General features: G+C 36.3%; 1 protein-coding gene across 4 annotated transcripts in view; it reads left to right on the top strand.

Annotated features, from left to right (window-relative positions):
* Positions 1-17,990, top strand: part of TIAM2 (TIAM Rac1 associated GEF 2) — a 645,041-nt gene that overhangs the window by 349,809 nt on the left and 277,242 nt on the right. For all 4 annotated transcript variants that reach the window (XM_053710965.1, XM_053710968.1, XM_053710967.1 and 1 more), the window contains 2 exons: positions 7,884-8,056; positions 17,507-17,731. In XM_053710965.1, the coding sequence (XP_053566940.1) occupies positions 7,884-8,056; positions 17,507-17,731 (398 nt within the window). The remainder of the gene's footprint in view (positions 1-7,883; positions 8,057-17,506; positions 17,732-17,990) is intronic.

The following is a 17,990-nucleotide window of genomic DNA, read 5'->3' as shown; positions in this document are numbered from 1 at the left end:
ATAGGGCTGAGGGCGTCATTTTATTACCCAGGCAGCACAAAATCTTGAGCCAGCCCTGCATTTAATCACCCATGTGACCTCACCCCACTACATTATGTTAGATGTGGTTAGCAACAGGGCTATTGTGTTTTGTTTTTTTTTGGAGGTTTTGCCGTTAGACGGTTGCTGCTAGATAGTTAGTCTTTAGGGTTTATGGCATTGATGGGAGGTTGGGATTAGGGTTTAAAGCACAAAGGAACGTGATTCTTACATCTTGGAAGCTCCCCCACCTTCCCTCTTTCATAAAATTTAAAAAAGAAGTATTGAAACAATGTATGGTGGAACAATATGCATTATCTAAGTTTGATGAGGTCCGCATAAAGAGATTCCTAGAAAAATGGGGCCTAGTAATACTCTCACTTCCCTCTCAGGCACAGCAGCAATTAATTAAACCACTTAGCCAATCGGCCTACATTCTTGAATTGATTAATGCGGGCAGATACCCAGCATTCTGGGTCGAATAGTGAGAGAGCAGAGCGGGTTGGGGGTAATGCAGGGTTTTTTTTTTGTTTGTTTTTTTTTTGTGTTTTTTTTTTTTTTTTTTTTTCTCCTCTCTCTTCCTTCCTTCTTTTTCTATTTTCCTTCCCCACCCCTTCCTACTCCCCTCCCCCCCCGTATTGACATCACTTAAAAGTATGTTTAATCCACTTTAGGATAGATATTCATGTATTTGCGTCTTTACAGTGTTAACTTTATATATTTCCCAGGATAAATTCAAATTGCGTGACACACAGGCTATATCTTTCTCTAATCACATCCTCGCTAATACAGAGCTCTTGGGACAGCATTGTATCTCCTATTTTTTTAAGCTGTGCTTTTTTATCGTTTTGTTTTCTTTTACTCAAATCATTGTTATTGGCTTAAATGCCCTATAATTTGTTAAGATTTGTCTTTCCGTTGTAAAGAAGATTGTTTATAATCTTGTTGCAAGGTCTGTAACAAGACGACTGTGTGTACGCTAATAATAAATAAATATTTAAAAAAAAAAAAAAAAGGGTTTAAAGCACAAAGAGGATAGGTTGGCAAGGTTAGAGCTGTTTGAAGATGGAATGTTATGGTTAGAATCCATTGCTATGGGAAGAATCAAGTGTACCAGGGGTTTAGTTGCAATCAAAATGTGACTGAAAAAAATAGGAGTAATATTATTTTCATGGTGCTTTACTATCTTAGGATATGTATAGTTCAATGTGGAATGTAACCAGTTGGGATGGATAAATGTCTTTGTCATCAAACAGTTTCTTGTACGTATCCCGTGATATTTGTTTACAACACTTTCAATGACTTTTCAGAACTAACATGGCAACATTTAGTTACAAACATATGAGTTGCCATTTTGAATGTGTCATTCGTGTAGAATGTAAATTATATTTGATTTGAATTTTGAAATTGCTGATGAAAATCATGACTGATTTTTAATGGCCACTGCCTATATACAAGAGTGGATCCTAGGTGGGATGGTCCAAGAAACATGTTATACTATTAGTGATATCAGTAAATGTTTTTTGTTTGTCAAAGTGTTTGTGAGTAGCATTTTATATATTCAGCATTCCGCCCCTTAGAATATTGTTCTTACTTTTTGTCATTAATTTTCACCTGTGAACACAAGAGTTTCCTGTCAGCAAATCACACAGAAACACTGTTTGTCACTGACACTGGTTGTGTTGTATGTAGCAAAAGGGGGGGGGGGGGTTGAAGGGTTTAAAGGGACAGTATACACCAATTGTCATATAACTGCATGTAATAGACACTACTATAAAGAAGAATATGCACAGATACTGATCTAAAAATCCAGTATAAAACATTTTAAAAACATATTTTAAAGCTCCCAGTTTAGCTCTGTTGATGAGGTTAGGCTTGAACACCCTGTGAAAGGGGTTGAGAAAGCAAGGACAGCAGACATTACCCCCTCCCCTTCATATGACAAGACCCATTACACAATCAATCAGGAGCAAGCTGGAGTCTGTAGACTTGAGTCTACATCTGATACTTTGGGGCTTGGTTAAGCATCTGAAAATCTGCAAAATATTATTTAAAATTAAGCAACACTATACATTGTTACAAAAACATTTCAGACAGGCTATATAAATGGATTATCTACAAAACATTTATGCAAAGAAAAATCTAGTGTACAATGTCCCTTTAAAAAGACCAGTATATTTAACCTACCTGTTAATGACTCCATTGACAGTAGAACAGTTATGAGTGACCTAAGCTACATTGTACAAGCAGATTGGCAGACAGAAGCCCATTGAAACAATATAGGCACCACCAGGCCACAATTTCTAGTCGCAATTTTACAGTTCTATCTATCAAAACAAAATGATCTTATTCTTTGTAAAGACTTCAAATGACAATTACTTTGTTTGTGGTAAATGGAGATATCTAGAGGGGTAGAGTAGAATGGCAAAGTGGGGTCCCAGAATAAAAACACTTGAGAGACACACAAGGTAGGAATCTGATAATTATATGACATACTGGAAATATTTAATTTGTCAGTATTCTATCTTCAAATGCTACATGCCTGTTGTAACTGTACTTTATCATCACTAAAAACTGCAATTATATTTTATTTAAGACATTGCTACAAATAGCTACTTATTCTTACATGCCAGGCTACTATAATATACACTGTTACTATGATTATCTAGAATTAGTCTTTGCAGCCCAAGGGAAAAGGCAGAACTAAGAATGTCTGTCATAGATTGTGTGGCCCTAGGAAAAGGCAGAAATAAAAACTTGCGTTTTTGGGTGGTCAAAATTCAAAAGAACCCTTTAGAGGGAAAAACAGAAGATACAACCTTACCTAAATGCCCTACACCACTCAACATTTGAGGAAGTATGTTATTTTTTGTGTGTTTAATAATCATAAATGTATTTGTGTCACCTAAGGCCTCTAAAGTATTGACCTGAGACTTCTATTTGTTAGGGAGTGGGCCATCCGGTTCTAGATGGTCACAGCTGCATATAAAATCATCATAATAGGAGAAGCAACAAAAATATGCAACATTTAATTAATAAGTTTTCTCACATAGTATTGTATATAGCATTTCATCGTGGAGCATATTCGACCCGTGCTAATTCCAATAGGAGTTGGGGGGTACGGCAGGAAATCTCGAGGGAGTAGTTCTGTGCCATAGCATCTTCCCACGCCTATGATCTCCAATTGTTTTATTTATTAATTTTAGCACAAAAATGCAGTGATCCCTGCTAGAGATTGCCTGACCCGGCCTCCAGTTGTGAGAAATATATGAAGTATATATATATATATATATATATATATATATATATATATATATATATATATATATATATATACATACAGTATATAAAATATTTTTATCATATATAATTATATATGAAGCAATTAGCTAAAATTCAAGAATGGGGATTTCTGAGGGCAGCAGATTTCCCAGTGCCTAGGGCAGCACAAAAAAACTAAATACACCATTGATTACATCTTATTTATTTAAAGCTAGTGATTTTGTCACATGATAGAGGCCTTCATTGAAGAAGAAAAAAAAAACAACGTAAGTTATTTTTGGTGGAGGAAACGTGTATCATGTGAACCATTGAAGTGCAGCTATAGTAGTGACGAGATTTGTGTGATTGAAGCAGTGAAGAATGAAATAATAATATGGACAGTCCATCATACAAAAACCTGGTGTCAAAAAAATAATAATATAACATTTATTGTGATTATTCACAAGTTATTAATTACTTTTGCCAATGTATGCTCAGTGCTTATAGTGGAAATTTACAGGCTGATATACAAATAGTTTCTGCATTTTACATGCAAGGTAACAGTTAAATACCAGAGAGAGCATATTCATATATGGCAAAAGGATAATAGTCCTCTTTGTTACATCTTGAAAAAAAACCCACACACATTTGTTTTGCAAAAAACTATTTCTAGGCTTGAAAAAAAATATTTGTTTTATTTCTCTCTACAATTAGTGGTCTGTGAGTTGCCCTTATATTTATTGTTATCTAAAAATACATTTTATAAACTATTCTAATTGTTTAGGCCTTTACATGTAACATATACATTTTTTTGTTTAATATACAAATAATAATAAAATAATAATAATTAGGAGTCTCCCCTTTTCTTTATCCCCCCCCCCCCTCTCCTATCTCATTGCTTAATAGAAATATATAATTTGCATAGAAACTTGTATTGTTTAAAGGGAAACGAACCCCAAACATTTTCTTTTGTGATTCAAACAGAGTATACAATTTAAAACCATTATAATTCACTTCTATTATCACATTTAATTAGTTCCCATGATATTCTTTATTGAAGAGACACCTAGGTAGGCATCTGGAGCACAACATGTCAGGAAATAGTGCTGCCATCTAGTGCTCTTGCTAATGTATAACATTCTTGTAAAAACTGCTGCCATATAGTGCTCCAGGTAACGCTACTGAGCTTACCTTCCTGTTTTTCAACAAAAGATACCAAGAGGTCGAAGAAAAATTGATAATAGAAGCAAATTAGAAAGTTGTTTAAAATTGCATGCTCTATTTGAATTATAAAAGAAAAAATTACAGGTTTCATATCCCTTTTAATGTTTTATATTGCATCTCGGGATGTGCTAGGATATAGTGGCTACTGTTTTTCTAAGGATATAAAGAAGCAATAATAATGATACCATAACAACTGGCATGTAACATATAAAGTCTAGATCATGTGTTGATAAAATGTAGGAGCCAGTAAGAATTTTTAGGAGCCAGATGTATTTTTAGGAGCCAGACAGTGGTATCTGTATATAGTTATATGGAGAATAACGCAAAAAGTTAGGAGCCAGGGGTAAAACTCTTGGAGCTAGTGGTTCCATGGCTCCTGGGTTTGTCGAGTCATGGTTTAGAGCATTTCCTTAATGCATTATTGGTTGTAGAGAATCATGCACATCATTTAATTGCTGAGAATGCTTTTGTTAAAGGGACAGTATACACCAATTTTGATATAACTGCATGTAGTAGTCACTACTATAAAGAATAAGATGCACAGTTACTGATCTAAACTTATTAGAAGCTCCCAATTTAGCACTGTTGAAAAGGTAGCTGGAAAGCCCACTGCAAATGGGAAATAAGACCCTCTCCACCTTCCTTTGCATATGAAAAGACCCTTTACACAAACAGGAGCAAGCTGGAGAAGGTAGCTGACGGTATTCTCCTAAAAATTTGGGGCTTGGTTAGGAGTCTGAAAATCAGAGCAATGTTATTTAAAAATAAGCAAAACTATACATTAAGAAAAAAAAAAACTTTATGGGCTATATAAATAGATCATCTACAAAACGAGTGTATAATGTCCCTTTAAGGTTATATCTTACCTTTTCTGGAAACCATGCAAGTTGTCGCCAGCTGTCACCCTCCATACAACATTATTTTTCCTATTATGGCAAGTATATGGCCCACTCAATTGAAATCTATATTAGGGTATTAGTGTGCACAAGTGTTGCTGCTATACAGCTGAGAGGGCTTTAAATGCAGTCAAAACTTCATGAAGGGGAAGTCAGATGGCTGCAGATTGGAAGGTGGCAAAAAAAAAAAAAAAAAAGCATTTCCAGCAATAAAATTACTCTTAAAGGGACATGAAACCCAAAAAAATTATTTCATGATTCAGGTGGAGTTTGTAATTTTAAACTACTTTCCAATGTACTGCTATTATCTAATTTGCATTGTTCTCTTGGTATGCTTTGTTGAAAACAATACCTAGGTAGGCTCAGGAGCAGCAATGCACTACTGGGAACTAGCTGCTATTGGTGGCTTCACATATATACCTCTTGCCATTGGTTCACTGAATGTGTTCTGCTAGCTTCCTGTATTGCAATGCTGCTCCTTCAATAAAGAATACCAAAGGAATGATGCAAATTTGCTAATTGAAGTTAATTAGAAAGTTCCTTATCATTGTATATAGCTTCTAAAACATGGAAGAAAAATGTTGGTTTTCATGTCCCTTTAAAGGAACAGTAAACCCCTTGTAATTACAAGACACTTCTGTTGTGCTGCTATAGAATAACATATCCACCAAGTCTAAATGTTGTTAAGAGAAATTAACATCCTTTTTAATATAATTATTTATCAATAGCCAAACTCCACCCCCATTTGCCTTGTTAGGAGGAGCCAATCGGGGCTCTTGTACACAGGCAACAAGGCTAGCAACTCTTCATAAAGTTAGTATAAAGTACACTATGTTTTAATTTGTTATCAGTTAAAGCCATTTGGGCACAGTTATATAACAGTTAGCCTTGAGAAGTCAGCAGGGTGCTTTTCGTATTCTTAGAATTTTCCGAAAGAAATTACATGAAAAGTGGGCAAAATAAATAACGAAAATATATTGCAAATATATTGCAAAGTTTGTTAATTATGCATAACTAAACATTTTTAAATAAAAATCTCAAGGTTCTTACTGCCTCTTTAACCTCATGTACTCAGTGTTTACTTTTAGAACACTGCACTTTACTGTCACTTTAAAGTCAGCAACACACTACTGGTCCTAAGCTGAACATGGCTGTTTATTGTTGACTGTGCCCATATCCCTCCTGTGATTGGTCCAGTGTCTCAGCATAGTATAAGTAGTGCCCTGCAGGTCTAGATATGCCTTTATCTAGGTGTTTAACATTTTAAAATTTTTTATTTGCCCTTGTATGTTCTATTAAACATATACAGTAATAATTTGTCATTTTCATTAGTGCTTTACCTTTGTTTCTTTGTACGTTAGACATCTCTATTGTATGTAGATCTTTTAAAACATCTAATAATAAATAACTGATTAAAATAGGCTCAGTTGTAAGATGTGAAACCTATTACTATGCTATGATGAAGCTGAACAGCTAAACAATACAGCTACACATAAAGTCATTTAGCAGCGTCTCTGCACTGTAAGCTGAAGCAGAGCTAGGGAATGGGAATAGAACCTAACTTAAAGGAACAGTGTATACTAATTTACATATAACTGCATGTAATAGACACTACTATAAATAATATGAACAGATACTGATATAAAAATTCAGTATAAAACCTTTTAAAAACTTACTTAGAAGCTCCCAGCAATGTTGATGAAGTTAGGCTGGGACACCCAGTGAAAGGGACTGGGAAAGCAAGAAGAGCGGACCCCCCCCCCCTCCCCTACATATGAAAAGACAGATTATACAAATAGAAGCAGCAGGAAGCTGTAAACATCAGTACATCTACAATTTTGGGATTAGTTGGGAAAATCAGCACAATGTTGTTAAAAAATAAGCAAAACTATACATTGTTACTAAAACACTCCCAGATGAGCTAAATGAATGGATCATCTACTAAACATTTATGCAAAGAAAAAATCTAGTGTACAATGTCCCTTTAATGGGCTGGATAGAGCATAACATTTTAAACAACCTTCCAATTTAAATGTTATCAATTTTGTTTAGTTCTCTTGGTATTTTGTATTAAAAAATAATCCTAGGTCAGCTCAGGAGCGTGCATGTATGTCTAGCCATCTGGCAGCAGTGTTTGCAACATCGATTTTAGCAATTTTGTACATAGACTTCTAAAAACGTGCACTCTCCTGAGCTCCCAACCATCAGCCCAACCAGCAATACTCTTAACACAGGATATCAAGAGAACAACACAAATTTTATAAAAAAAAAAGTAAATTGGAAAGTTGTTTAAAATCACGTGCTCTGTCTGAATCGTGAAAATGTAACTTTTACTTTACTGTCCATTTAATAAATACAGGTCTATACAGCAACGTAAAATATTCCATTTTAATAGCTGTACATTTTAATTCTGCTCTTCTTTAATTTATTGTTGTAGAGATTTACTATGATTTTTTTTCAACACACTCTGTTATTCTTTCCAAGGTTGCACCCTGATGTTTTATGAGACTTTCGAGGGAAATTCCACGGAGCAAAACTCTTCACCTAGATACGCCTTACTTGCAGAAGACAGCATTGTTCAGTCTGTCCCTGAGCACCCGAAGAAGGAAAATGTATTCTGTCTCAGCAATTCCTTTGGAGACGTCTATCTCTTTCAGGTTAGCTCATACATTCTAATTGCTTCCAGATAATCAGAATCCCTGTGGTAGATTTTATTGGACCATCATAAACTTTAGAAATAGATCCAACAATAAAAGCACTTTGCTGAATTTGCAAGTCATAAATATTTGTAGAAAGAGGATTGAAAAAGCAATAACTATAGACTTGTTTGTCTACTAGCAACACATCTATTGATTACAGAATAGTGCCTTTTTAACATAAGTAAGTGGCTATGGGCTAGTTTTATCAAGCCCTTTTCTCCACTTTTACTGCAGGTTCGCACAACCGAACCTGCAGTCATAATTTATCAAACAGCGGTCATTAGACCACAGCTTCCCTACCCTGTTCTCCACCTCTTGGGTGGAGAATTTAAATCTCCCCGGTCTCTTCCAACCGGGTGAGATTGACAGCTCCTGTCAACATGTGATTGGCGGTGTACGGGCAGTGTGCAGAGTTGCACGCCCCTGTCCGACATGGATTGATAATTGTTTTTCCACTCCTTTATTAAAATCAATAAAGGAAAAAAAAAATCACACATGTTGCATTTTCTATTTTTTTGCTACATCTCTTATGAACAAGGATCTTTGCGCACTAAGGCCTAGATTTAGAGTTCGGCGGTAGCCGTCAAAACCAGCGTTAGAGGCTCCTAACGCTGGTTTTGGCCGCCCGCTGGTATTTGGAGTCAGTGATTAAAGGGTCTAACGCTCACTTTACAGCCGCGACTTTTCTATACCGCAGATCCCCCTACGCCATTTGCGTAGCCTATCTTTTCAATGGGATCTTTCTAACGCTGGTATTTAGAGTCGTTTCTGCAGTGAGCGTTAGAGCTCTAACGACAAGATTCCAGCCGCCTGAAAATAGCAGGAGTTAAGAGCTTTCTGGCTAACGCCGGTTTATAAAGCTCTTAACTACTGTACCCTAAAGTACACTAACACCCATAAACTACCTATGTACCCCTAAACCGAGGTCCCCCCACATCGCCGCAACTCGATTAAAAATTTTAACCCCTAATCTTCCGACCGCCACCTACGTTATACTTATGTACCCCTAATCTGCTGCCCCTAACCCCGCCGACCCCTATATTACATTTATTAACCCCTAATCTGCCCCCCACAACATCGCCGCCAGCTACTTAAAATAATTAACCCCTAATCTTCCGACCGCAAAGCGCCGCCACCTACATTATCCCTATGTACCCCTAATCTGCTACCCCTAACACCGCCGACCCCTATATTATATTTATTATCCCCTAATCTGCCCCCCTCAACGTCGCCGACACCTACCTACACTTATTAACCCCTAATCTGCCGAGCGGACCGCACCGCTACTATAATAAAGTTATTAACCCCTAACCCGCCTCACTAACCCTATCATAAATAGTATTAACCCCTAATCTGCCCTCCCTAACATCGCCGACACCTAACTTCAATTATTAACCCCTAATCTTCCGATCGGAGCTCACCGCTATTCTAATAAATGTATTAACCCCTAAAGCTAAGTCTAACCCTAACACTAACACCCCCCTAACTTAAATATAATTTTAATCTAACGAAATAAATTAACTCTTATTAAATAAATTAATCCTATTTAAAGCTAAATACTTACCTGTAAAATAAATCCTAATATAGCTACAATATAAATTATAATTATATTATAGCTATTTTAGGATTAATATTTATTTTACAGGCAACTTGGTATTTATTTTAACTAGGTACAATAGCTATTAAATAGTTAAGAACTATTTAATAGTTACCTAGTTAAAATAATAACAAAATTACCTGTAAAATAAATCCTAACCTAAGATATAATTAAACCTAACACTACCCTATCAATAAAATAATTAAATAAACTACCTACAATTACCTACAATTAACCTAACACTACACTATCAATAAATTAAATAAACACAATTGCTACAAATAAATACAATTAAATAAACTAGCTAAAGTACAAAAAATAAAAAAGAACTAAGTTACAGAAAATAAAAAAATATTTACAAACATAAGAAAAATATTACAACAATTTTAAACTAATTACACCTACTCTAAGCCCCCTAATAAAATAACAAAGCCCCCCAAAATAATAAATTCCCTACCCTATTCTAAATTTAAAAAGTTACAAGCTCTTTTACCTTACCAGCCCTGAACAGGGCCCTTTGCGGGGCATGCCCCAAGAAGTTCAGCTCTTTTGCCTGTAAAAGAAAACATACAATACCCCCCCCCCCCAACATTACAACCCACCACCCACATACCCCTAATCTAACCCAAACCCCCCTTAAATAAACCTAACACTAAGCCCCTGATGATCTTCCTACCTTGTCTTCACCATGCCAGGTTCACCGATCCGTCCTGGCTCCAAGATCTTCATCCAACCCAAGCGGGGGCTAGACATCCACTGAAGAAGTCCAGAAGAGGCTCCAAAGTCTTCCTCCTATCCGGCAAGAAGAGGACATCCGGACCGGCAAACATCTTCTCCAAGCGGCATCTTTGATCTTCTTCCATCCGGTGCGGAGCGGGTCCATCTTGAAGCAGGCGACGCGGATCCATCCTCTTCTTCCGATGTCTCCCGACGAATGACGGTTCCTTTAAGGGACGTCATCCAAGATGGCGTCCCTCGAATTCCGATTGGCTGATAGGATTCTATCAGCCAATCGGAATTAAGGTAGGAATTTTCTGATTGGCTGATGGAATCAGCCAATCAGAATCTAGTTCAATCCGATTGGCCGATCCAATCAGCCAATCAGATTGAGCTCGCATTCTATTGGCTGATCGGAACAGCCAATAGAATGCGAGCTCAATCTGATTGGCTGATTGGATCAGCCAATCGGATTGAACTTGATTCTGATTGGCTGATTCCATCAGCCAATCAGAAAATTCCTACCTTAATTCCGATTGGCTGATAGAATCCTATCAGCCAATCGGAATTCGAGGGACGCCATCTTGGATGACGTCCCTTAAAGGAACCGTCATTCGTCGGGAGACATCGGAAGAAGAGGATGGATCCGCGTCGCCTGCTTCAAGATGGACCCGCTCCGCACCGGATGGAAGAAGATCGAAGATGCCGCTTGGAGAAGATGTTTGGCGGTCCGGATGTCCTCTTCTTGCCGGATAGGAGGAAGACTTTGGACCCTCTTCTGGACTTCTTCAGTGGATGTCTAGCCCCCGCTTGGGTTGGATGAAGATCTTGGAGCCAGGACGGATCGGTGAACCTGGCATGGTGAAGACAAGGTAGGAAGATCATCAGGGGCTTAGTGTTAGGTTTATTTAAGGGGGGTTTGGGTTAGATTAGGGGTATGTGGGTGGTGGGTTGTAATGTTGGGGGGGGGGGTATTGTATGTTTTCTTTTACAGGCAAAAGAGCTGAACTTCTTGGGGCATGCCCCGCAAAGGGCCCTGTTCAGGGCTGGTAAGGTAAAAGAGCTTGTAACTTTTTAAATTTAGAATAGGGTAGGGAATTTATTATTTTGGGGGGCTTTGTTATTTTATTAGGGGGCTTAGAGTAGGTGTAATTAGTTTAAAATTGTTGTAATATTTTTCTTATGTTTGTAAATATTTTTTTATTTTCTGTAACTTAGTTCTTTTTTATTTTTTGTACTTTAGCTAGTTTATTTAATTGTATTTATTTGTAGCAATTGTGTTTAATTTATTTATTGATAGTGTAGTGTTAGGTTAATTGTAGGTAATTGTAGGTAGTTTATTTAATTATTTTATTGATAGGGTAGTGTTAGGTTTAATTATATCTTAGGTTAGGATTTATTTTACAGGTAATTTTGTTATTATTTTAACTAGGTAGCTATTAAATAGTTCTTAACTATTTAATAGCTATTGTACCTGGTTAAAATAAATACCAAGTTGCCTGTAAAATAAATATTAATCCTAAAATAGCTAAAATATAATTATAATTTATATTGTAGCTATATTAGGGTTTATTTTATAGGTAAGTATTTAGCTTTAAATAGGAATCATTTATTTAATAAGAGTTAATTTATTTCGTTATATGTAAATTATATTTAAGTTAGGGGGGTGTTAGTGTTAGGGTTAGACTTAGCTTTAGGGGTTAATACATTTATTAGAATAGCGGTGAGCTCCGATCGGAAGATTAGGGGTTAATAATTGAAGGTAGGTGTCGGCGATGTTAGGGAGGGCAGATTAGGGGTTAATACTATTTATGATAGGGTTAGTGAGGCGGGTTAGGGGTTAATAACTTTATTATAGTAGCGCTCAGGTCCGCTCGGCAGATTAGGGGTTAATAAGTGTAGGCAGGGGGAGGCGACGTTGTGGGGGGCAGATTAGGGGTTAATAAATATAACATAGGGGTCGGCGATGTTAGGGCAGCAGATTAGGGGTACATAGGGATAACGTAGGTTGCGGCGGTTTACGGAGCGGAAGATTAGGGGTTAAAACTGTAATGCAGGGGTCAGCGATAGCGGGGGCGGAAGATTAGGGGTTAATAAGTGTAAGGTTAGGGGTGTTTAGACTTGGGGTTCATGTTAGGGTGTTAGGTGCAGACGTAGGAAGTGTTTCCCCATAGGAAACAATGGGGCTGCGTTAGGAGCTGAACGCTGCTTTTTTGCAGGTGTTAGGTTTTTTTTCAGCTCAAACAGTCCCATTGTTTCCTATGGGAGAATCGTGCACGAGCACGTTTTTGAGGCTGGCCGCGTCCGTAAGCAACTCTGGTATCGAGAGTTGCATTTGCGGTAAAAATGCCCTACGCTCCTTTTTTGGAGCCTAACGCAGCATTTGTTTGAACTCTCGATACCAGAGTTAAATTTATGGTGCGGCCAGAAAAAAGCCCGCGGAGCGTTAACAGCCCTTTTACCGCCGAACTCTAAATCTAGGCCTAAGAGACCTATAATCTAAAGCTCTCTGGGCTGGTGAGATTCTGTAAGAATGCTCACCAGTACTTCTATTTCCCTGGTGGAATTGATAAGCGTGTCTAGCTAAATGGTGTTTACTGCATGTTTGTATGGGAAAAAACATAATTTTAGAACCATACAAAATGAATAATTGAACCAGTGACACAAAAGTACACAGTAAAAATTTGTATTGTTAAGGTGCATCAACAATTATAACAAAATTGTTTCACAAAGATCGTTCTTTATCAAAAATGTAAAATTTGTATGTAAGTTACAGAGGAATAAATCGTATTAAATATGCACAGCGTAAATCATAATTTAAGTACTCTGGGTGTGCAAAATCACATAGAAATTCATACTTATATGTACAAAAACAAAGCGTAATTGTTTGTTTCAAATCCAAATGTAATTCTCTAAACTTTCCCGACCTACAGATCTCACAATTTTTCTTGCAAATTGGCAAACTTTTATCAAAATAATAAAAACACTTATTACTCTGAAAGGAAAACCTATGTATAGGAAAATAACAGCAATTTTAAGGAACAGTGCACTGAAAACAGTGTATTTTGATTTGTATTAGGTGTAATATTAAAATGTAATCATATTCTCCCTGTGTACTTAAAGGGCCACTAAACCCAAAATCTTTCTTTCATGATTCAGAAAGAACATACAATTTTAAACAACATTAAAATTTACTTCTATTATTTATTTTGCTTCATTTTTTAGATATCCTTATTTGAAGAAAAAGCAATGCACATGGGTGAGCCAATCACATGAGGCTTCTATGTGCAGCAACCAATCAGCAGCCACTGAGCATATCTAGATATGCTTTTCAGCAAATAATATCAAGAGAATAAAACAAATTAGATAATAGAAGTAAATTAGAAAGATGTTTAAAATTGCATTCTCTTTCTAAATCATGAAAGAAAAAATGTGGGTTTCATGTCCCTTTAATCCTCCATTACAAAATTTTACGTAGCAGAGAGCTCTCATTATTTGTATGGGAGACAGCTCGCCACTCGCAGGGACAGCCTATTTTCTTTGATAATTGGACCAAGACGGGGCTAAACGTACTTTTTGTTTACGTTTTTGGTGGTGAACTTTTGATCATCGAGCCTTAAGATGTTTAATTCAAACGAAGATATAGTAACAACTATCTAACTAGGAAAAAATGTAAAATAATTAGTTTTAACAATGGTATATCTTCAATGTGAAACAGAAAACAAAACATAAAAGTATTGAAATATAATGCAAAAAACATACAATTATTAAAGTATTTCCCTGCTAGACTGACAAAAAAGCAAAACAAACCCTAACCAGAAATAGATTATAAGGAACCCAGATTCATTGAGTTCTGGATTTTTCCCTTTATAAATATTAAAGTTGTCTTACTTGTTAATTATATCTTGTAGTCTTTTTCCAACAATCAGAACACAATGGTTTCTTTCTTCCACTTTACAATTTTATAGTTGTAGCTGCGGAATCTGTTAGCTCTCTACAAATAATAATGATAGTAATAATAATAATATAAATAATATATTTATGTATTTAAGAGTCCGTTCATTTTTAATCTTTTGACAGTGCAGTAAAATTACTACATAATTCTCTCACACTTCCCTAATATTGAGTCTTCACTGTAAGCTTCATGCCACTTGTGGTAGGTAAAACAAATACCTGACGTTTTTAAGACTCTTATTCCACTTTATACCCAATTCTTATTCAACGTTATACCTTCCTTTTTGCCAACATTAGTTCTGTTTCTACCTTTTTGTAGCTCAGCTTTAGCCTGAATTGGTCATTGTTTTAGACAGGGTAACAAAGAAGACTATTACCTCTTTGTAGGATTCTGGATGCTACAATGGTTTGGTCACCTCTTGACCTCAGTGAAGTGTCACTTCAACGCCTGGGATAGTTCCATTCCGCTGTGAACCCTTTCTCTTTTTTGTCTCTAGTTCTGTTTCTGCTATTTTGTAGCAGAAAAATAGTTTCCAGCAGTAAAGAATCTGGATGCTAAAGTGGTTTAGTCACATAAATCTTGACCTCATTAAAGATTTTCTTCAGTCCCAAGTATAGTCCCATTAGTACTCTAGGACTCTGGCTCTAAACTTAAAAGGAACTCACTTTCGAGAACCCCATTTCTCAAGGGGTCAGAGCGCCGTTGGCTGCAGTTTCGTATAAGCAAACCACTTTGCCACCTCTTATGTGGTATATATCAATCCCCCTGGACTTTTCTGACCAGGGAGATTGACGGTCCTTGCTCGAGCTACTATCGTAGTTTGCAATGTTAAATGCGGGCAGCGTATTTACCAAGTGAAGCCGAGTGGACAGGGCGAAGACGTACGTCCCTGTCCATCTTACTTTCTTAAATTTGACCAAATGTGGCTTGCAATAGTCTCCTAGTGACAGACAAGGTGTTTTAGGATATCTCAGCACATTTTTTTCTCTGCTGAATATTTCCCTGCAAATCACTAATACTGCAGTACAGCTCCAGATTTACTCTTCTGTATTATTTCATATAATTTTATGCAGCTTATTGAATGAAAAGTGTTTCCCTTTTTTGCAACCATAGATCAATTTCTCTCCCTGCTCTAAGCATGTGGGTGTCCTTGGTAAACAAGTCTGGTCATGATGGACCTTCACATAATATTTCATTTGTCAGAAGAGAGTCAGGCATCTTTTTTAAATGTAGCCATCAAACAAGCAATCGCTACCCAGGGTGCTGAACCTAAAATGGGCCAGCTCCTAAGCTTTACATTCCTTCTTTTTAAATAAAGATAGCAAGAGAACGAGGGAAAATTTGATAATAGGAGTAAATTTGAAAGTTGTTTAAAATTGCATGCTCTGTCTGAATCATGAAATAAAAAAATTGGGTTTAGTATCCCTTTAATTTTCAGATTTAGCACCTTAGCCTTTAATGATGAATTTGTCCTTTACAACCTGATTTTTGAATCTATTTTTCAGTCAATGCAGTCCTGGGAACCAGTTACATCTTTGGGTTCATATTAAGCCTTGGTCATTTTGGACTTTCCAATGAGTTTAGTAGATCTTGTAGTTTTTCCAGGATGACATAGATAGATATGGTATTAGATTTCAGCTTCCTCGACAGTTGAGGTTTCAGCTCTTTCATGGAAGATAGCATTTTCATCTTAGTGACTGGACATTCTCCCAGGCTCTGTGTGGTCTATCAATAATCTCCCACGTAATCTACTTCTACCAATGAATGAGGATCTTGATTTTTAAGACAGTTTTGTGTTTGCCGCTATGTAAAACTGGAAGATTAATGCATCTTGAGGATTTCTTTTTCTTCATCCTTTTCTAAATTTGTCATCAGGGTAAGGACTTTTTTGAGGACTCATTGCCTTGTGATAATAGTTTTCCCTCTGTTAAAGGGATTTTTTTGTGTGTGATTCAGACAGAACATACAATTTTAAAAACTTTTCCAAATCTCTTCTGTTATCAAATTTGCTTTGTTGCTAAAGTATTCTTTGTTAAAGAGATACCTAGGTAGGTGTCTAGAACACTACATGGCAGGAAATAGTGCTGCCATCTAGTGCTCTTGCAAATGTATAACATTCTTGCACAACTACTGTCATATAGTGCTCCAGACACGTGCACACTACTGAACTTTACCTCTTTCCTTTTCTACAAAAAATGCCAAGAGAATTAAGGACATTTCTGATAATAGAGGGCAATTAGGAAGTTATTTAAAATTGCATGCCCTATCTGAATTATTACATAAAAAAATTGTGTTTCATGTCCCTTTAATATTTATTTTAGGATTGTTGTTCCATCATTCTGCTCTTAGAACAAAATATCTTTTTGTAGTTAGAATATTTTTTTATTCTATCGGGACACTTCTAGCAATATAATGATTTGTTATTATTTTGTATGATGCTGCTTCTAAAGCCAGTTAAATTTACTGTGCTGATATTAGGGACACTCAAGTCAAAATTAAACTTTCATTATTCAGATAGAGCATGTAATTTTAAACAACTTTCCTATTTACTTTACATTAAAAAAATGTGCACAGTCTTTTTATATTTAATCTTTTTGAGTCACCAGCTCCTACTGAGCATGTGTAAGAATTCACAGAATAAGCGTATATGGATTTGTGATTGGCTGATGGCTGTCACATGGTACGTGTATGCATTTGTGATTGGCTTGTGGCTGTCACATGGTGCAGGGGGAGTGGAAATAGACATTTTAAGCTCAGCCTAAGTGCTATTGCATTTTCTTGTAATCATGCATTTGTTGATTATGCAAATCTTAAGCTCAGTAAGAAATTCACACACTTTATGTTGAACTCTCACTCTGAGCTGTGGCTTTGTATTGAAGCTTCGGCTGGACAATTGTATAGGGCTTTCTGTGCAGGTTAATTTAGTTTTCAATTTCAATGTTATTGTTTTTTTTATATTTAGTTAGAATATTTCTAAATACTCCTAGTGACACAAAGCTATATATACACCAGGATCACGTGATATCAAAAATTGATTTGTGGGTAAATATATTTAGTTTTATTTTATAGAATAATATTTTTAGGGTTATTACAAAATATATTTTCTCCCCTTCTCACCTATTTTTTTTTTATCTTGTAGGCAACAAGTCAGACCGATCTAGAAAACTGGGTGACTGCTTTACACTCTGCATGTGCTTCACTCTTTGCTAAGAAACACGGAAAAGAAGACACTGTTAAACTTTTAAAAAGTCAAACTCGAAGTCTGATACAAAAGGTCGATATGGACAGCAAAATGAAAAAGATGGCAGAGCTGCAGCTATCCATTGTCAGTGATCCAAAGAATAGAAAAGCCATAGAAAATCAGGTATGCATTTTTACTTCAGTGCCAAAACATGCCACAGTGTCTTTTAGAACTTCTTAATTATGGTGGGGAAACCTTAAAGGGACACAAAACCCCAAATTGTTCTTTTATGCTTCAGAGAGAACATCCCTGTTTACTTCTGTTATCAATTTTACACACTGACTTTTATGGCAGCATTTCAAGGATTTAGGCTGTTCAAGGGTGGCCTTAAAGGGGCCGTAAACTTCAGTAAACAGGTTATTACAACAGATTAACACCTTGT

This window comes from Bombina bombina, chromosome 4, assembly GCF_027579735.1.
Source record: "Bombina bombina isolate aBomBom1 chromosome 4, aBomBom1.pri, whole genome shotgun sequence".
Taxonomy (NCBI): Eukaryota; Metazoa; Chordata; class Amphibia; order Anura; family Bombinatoridae; genus Bombina; species Bombina bombina.
The sequence above is the reverse complement of the archived record's forward strand: the minus strand, read 5'-3'. Positions and strand labels throughout refer to the sequence as shown.